The 5,028-nt window shown below is 52.9% G+C and overlaps 1 protein-coding gene and 1 non-coding gene across 2 annotated transcripts; one reads left to right on the forward strand and one right to left on the reverse strand.

Annotated features, from left to right (window-relative positions):
• The first annotated feature begins 717 nt into the window (after positions 1 to 717).
• On the forward strand, positions 718 to 1,557 carry B0H18DRAFT_1075708 (uncharacterized protein). Its single transcript, XM_048031239.1, has 3 exons — positions 718 to 1,287; positions 1,346 to 1,392; positions 1,441 to 1,557. Exons 1-3 carry the CDS (start codon positions 937 to 939, stop codon positions 1,469 to 1,471), a joined length of 429 nt encoding a protein of 142 aa, XP_047884372.1. The 5' UTR covers positions 718 to 936; the 3' UTR covers positions 1,472 to 1,557.
• Positions 1,558 to 3,642: 2,085 nt separating this feature from the next.
• On the reverse strand, positions 3,643 to 3,748 carry B0H18DRAFT_t212. The gene has a single exon. It is a non-coding gene; the product is annotated as a tRNA-Arg (tRNA).
• Positions 3,749 to 5,028: the final 1,280 nt, after the last annotated feature.

Below are 5,028 nucleotides of genomic sequence, written 5' to 3' on the forward strand. Positions count from 1 at the left end.
GCATATTACGTCGTGAATAAGATGCACAATGTACTGTATGGACACGATAGATTATACAAGACTACTCTAGAAAGTATCTGCCTTTCACAGCGGACAAACTGCCATGTGCAAGAGATCCTAACATATCAGTGTGTTACTGGTATAGATTAGCTTAGTAACGAATGTTCCCGGAAACCAATCAGAGGCCGTGCCTTACAACGTTCAGTTGCCTTACGTGAATATTTAGTTACATTGAACCTGACTAATTTACATGCTTATAGGGCAGTCAAATGTCGCGAAGCCGTACAAGCTGGTTTCTCCGCTGTGTTTGCAGAAGGGATCAGTACAGCGCATGCAGGTAAGTAGACAGACATCTCTACCAGTCACTTACATAATGTGTCTTGGGGAGAGGAACTAAGTATGAGGATCTCAATGTTTGCAGACAAGACACATCAGGAAAAACCTCTCCGGAGAATTACGGTGTGTTGGCTCACATTCTCGACAATACGCAGCATCCAAATTATACTCCACTATTCTGACATTATTCACAGCATTATTCACTACTGTACACACCGTCTGTGCATACATTCGTAATCTGTTCGTAATACAATGCAATACGAGCACATGCTACTGAGTTCTCGCTACGAGCTAGAAATACTCATATGGCACGAGAAGCCACGTAATTGCCAGAATCAGTCGTTCAGGCAAAGGACGCAAGAACATTGAGGTGTATGCAATGTACTCGTAGACCCTTCGTAACAAGATATATTGCATTATTTAAGCTACACCTCGAGTAGGACGTACTTCTCGTGCAGCCTGACAGTTGTCATCACCAACCCTGACTGCTGAAAGTGCGGTATGCGCCGGAGTTTCCGCTATCTGCGGTAGTTTTACGAGCGAATCCGAGTCATCCGGCACAGCCGCACAGGCAATGGTCACCATTACGAAGGCTCGCGCATGCGAGCACGACGAGATGGCGCGAGCGGGCGGGTCGTCGTCATGCTGCGAGTATGCATAGGTACGTTCGTCTCGTGTTGCATTGCTGGGTGTCAGTCCATCCTCGTGTTGAACGCGGGCACGGCTGTGGTGGTCTTCGTCACAGTGCATGCTGCCGGTCGCCATGCGTGTCGCCGAGGGAGCGCGAGCAGTTGGGCGGCGGGCGAGCAGGCGGGGCGAAAGGCCGTGCGAGCGGGTGTGCGAAAGGCCGTGCGACCGCGGGCGAAAGGAAGCGCGGGCGAAAGAGAGGAAGCACGGACAGAAGAAAGCGGCGGGTGGATAGACAAGCAAATGCTGGTGCTGAAGGTAATGCTGGCGGAATGAACACCTTCGTCAGCACAAACAACAGCATATACAATCACCCACTTACCTGTTTTCCCCGTGGTTAGCCCGTCCTCTCTCGCACTACTCAACCGCCTGTCTGCCCGTCCACCTCAGTACCAACAGGCTCGTGTGTTCACTCACCTATTCGAAATGGGCTGCGACGCGCGTTTGAGCTGACTACCAAAAGTGCGGACACGACGAGGTTAGTGGTCACAACGGAAGCACACGCACTGACCTTTTTGAAGGTACATTCTGACCGTGACGCGATGCGTGGCCTGCTTCTGAGGCACGGGCCGGGTGATGGGCAGGGCGAGGGAGCTGAGACGGTGGCGTGCAGAGGAGTCAGCAGAGATAAGGAGTGCGAGAGGGAGAGGGAGACCTCCGTGACCGTCACGTACCAGGCAACAGTGCTCGGAGGCGTTTGCTCTGCAAATGCGCGCGGGGGATCGAGGTCACGGGCTGCCAATGGTTGTCAGAACGGGTACACACACACCAACAGGGACGTACCGACTGTCATGGTTAGCTGTCCCAGCGCGGTACAGCACGACGTGGGCTGCGATCTTTGATCATGCTGGAGTATCCGATGAACGCCGACGGTGTACCCGAGCTGCCGTCTGAGCACGACGCGCATTGGGATTGCGTTGGGATGCGGGGCTGGAAGGGCAGACAGATTGTCGTGAAATGGACAGCAGGTACGTACCATGTGCTCATCCTTTCGCGAGGCTCCTGAGCCACGTATCCTCCCGCGCATCCGTCTACTGTTAAGTCAGCGGGCTTGTTGCGTAGTACTACATCGGGCGTTGAGGATCGCGAGGAAGAGACTAGCAGAGACAAGAGACACGGCGCCACTACGCAGAGTCAGATTACGACCTGCCCTAAACTTGATCTTGATCGACCACGTCGCTACAACGCCACGTCGACTCTCGAGCGTCCACTTGCTCAGTACTCAGTACTCAACGTTCTGTCAACTGTCGAGTCAACTACCCGCCCACATTCACGTTACTCGCACGCTGCCGCTCCAACCTCCATCAAGTAAATGCCACCCCATAGCTGCTGTTGCCATGCAGAACGGCCTCCTACCACTCCCAGTTGAGCACCACAGATGTGCTACGAATCGCCGCTCGTGCCCTTACCTCGCTCGCTCTCAGCTAGCTGCTGCGTAGACTCCACATGGGGCTCCAGTCCAACAAGTTGTGCGTAGAACATTTTGTCCGTCTTAATCCTGCTGACATGTATACGTGAATCTTGCATGCTGGCATACAGGGGCTCTACTGTCGTGTACCAACTTGTGTGGGCAAGGTACTGTCATCTTGCCTGTCTCGCTCGCCTACGATGTACGCATCTGATCCGTTCACGGAGTGAGTGCCTACAGTCCAGAGCTGGCCCGAGTCGGACCGACACACTGCTCACATCTTCCTCCTCTCCATCCTTCTCGCCGCGTCTGCCAAATGGCTCTACTAGTACTGCCACGTGTGCGATGCTCCACTCGCACGGACGCTCGCTCTCGTCGCCCAACCATTGCAACGATGATGGCCCGCCTGGCTGCGAACCTGCCTGCTTGTTGGTGCGCAACGCTCCACGCAGCCGCCCTCCGCGTCCTCGAGAGGCCTGGCAATCCGGATGTTCCTTGCGTGGATGACGCAGCCGATAGTAGAGGAAGCTCTGTAGCAGGCCTGTGTCAGCGATGTTCGAAGCCACGACCAGATACAAGCTACCTCACGTGTTCTCAGCATCGCGCACACCGAACACGTCGATGAATCGACATTACGCATGATTGTGAGCCTGCCGCCGAGTCGTATGCGCATGTGGGCGAGTTCGTCTAATACCCGGTTAGTAGTTTCGTCACTAGTATGCACAGCTCATGCTACTTCATTCGCAGCCCTTGCCTTTATAGGACTGGCATGATATACCCGATGAGTAGATTCGAACAATCGAGACGTAATCACATACCATTCCCAGTACTGCCTGTATAGTACCCTTGCGTCTTTGTGCTCCGTAGTGTATCACCCAATGAATTGAATGTTGCTCAATCTCAATTCGTGCTGTCAATCAACTGTAAAGTCTGTCATAGCATCGAGGGAATATGCTACTAGCAAAATACTACGAGTCAATGAGACAGTAATAGCGGATCATGCTCCGGAATGCACCATATTACTTATGCATTCGTACTGGAAAGAGAGGGGACTAGCTAACAAAAGCTATTCTCAAAAAACTCGGGAACATACGTCATTACTGTCTATTCCGCAGAATAACAGTGCATTATGGCGCATTCACGGGAGGGTTTTTTCCTGATGCATATTTAGCAAAACTATTTGGGAAGATACTTTCTCCCAAAAGATTAATTGACCGACGCAGGGGTCGAACCTGCAGTCTCCTGATGCTTACGTAAGCAGCTGATTAGATAAGCAACCCATCGTAGTCAGACGCGATGCCATTTTGCCAGTCGGCCATGCAACGTGAACCGGCTTAGATTATTATAGTAAGTTACCATACTATCGGGCCTAGATCTCGGTCAGCACTAGGTAGTCGGTCACTGCAACCACTTGGTCTTTTACCTTCAAATATATTTCAGAAGCTGAATATGCATCTGTACTTTTCCCTGACACAGTTTGAAGTCTATAGATTGAGGGCTAGGAGCTAGAGAAATCATTCCGAGAAGCGGCCGACTGCTAAGGTGGCCGAGATCCCGGCCCGATATAGTAGTGACCGCTAAGGTAGTTTCAAGCGTCTGTTATGTAAGTAACTGATTTACTTATTGACTCGACCTCATTGAGAAGCTTCGCTAGTGGGCCTATTGGGAGGCAGCAGTACACTTGCATACCGCGTCTCTCTGCATTTCAGACTTTCCCCCCACCTCTCTATTCTAGTCATGTCGTCAGAACACAGTGTACCCGCTGCCCGCGCGGTCGAGAATCTAGCAGCAAAGTTGCGCAGAAGGCAAGCGATCGGAGACCCTCGCGGTTGTATGCGACTTGCTTATTTCATGTCACGGTCCTTGCAGGCAGGTGGTGGGCTCTCGGGAGGCAGCGCTCGAGACCGTGCTGGTACTTCGCCAGGTCGTTGCGAAAGCGCGATTCTCCAACATCGACCAGCTTGTGAGTCTCCTCCGTGAGGTCGGCAAGCGGCTCGCCGAGGCTCAACCGAAAGGTGCGCGCGATGTATCTCTACGCCCAATACGATCCTACCCAATTCCTCTCGTCGCCAGAACACACCGTCGGCAACGTCGTCCGCAAAGTGCTGCACAACATCCGCGAAGAGTACAACACCGCGGCGAAGGGCGCCGCCACCGCACCCACAAGGAACGTGTTCTCCATCTCCAAGTTCGTCCTGCAAGGCCAGCCCAGAAAGCAGATCGTCGCACAGAAGTCTGAGGCGACAATATCGCTAAAGGAGGATGACCCAGATGACCCGGACTCGTTCGCGAAGGGCCTGAAGCCGGTGCTCATGGAGGCCATCCAGGACGTGCTGGACGAGCTCGAGACGGTGTACGACAACGTCTCGAAGACGGCGAAGGATCATATCCATTCAGAGTACGTTTGTACACAAGGAAGTTCGCAGAGGGGACTGATCAATGGCTCTCAGTGAAATCATCCTCACGATTGGGCATTCCAAGACGGTCGAAGCATTCCTGAAGTCCGCGGGGCACTATCGCAATTACACCGTCATCGTCGCGGAGACGGGTCCTTCGTACGTTCTCAACCGAGTCTCAGTGCATATATTGTTCAATGA

Source organism: Fomitopsis serialis (assembly GCF_022376445.1).
Source record: "Fomitopsis serialis strain Sig1Antser10 chromosome Unknown B0H18scaffold_616, whole genome shotgun sequence".
NCBI classification, from domain to species: domain Eukaryota; kingdom Fungi; phylum Basidiomycota; class Agaricomycetes; order Polyporales; family Fomitopsidaceae; genus Fomitopsis; species Fomitopsis serialis.

Coding starts and splice junctions, on each gene's coding strand:
- B0H18DRAFT_1075708 (XM_048031239.1), top strand. CDS start 937: ATGCGAGCACGACGAGATGGCGCGAGCGGGCGGGTCGTCGTCATGCTG. Junction 1,288..1,345: donor TGCTGGTGCTGAAGGTAATG/CTGGCGGAATGA, acceptor TCACCCACTTAC/CTGTTTTCCCCGTGGTTAGC. Junction 1,393..1,440: donor CTCTCGCACTACTCAACCGC/CTGTCTGCCCGT, acceptor GTGTTCACTCAC/CTATTCGAAATGGGCTGCGA.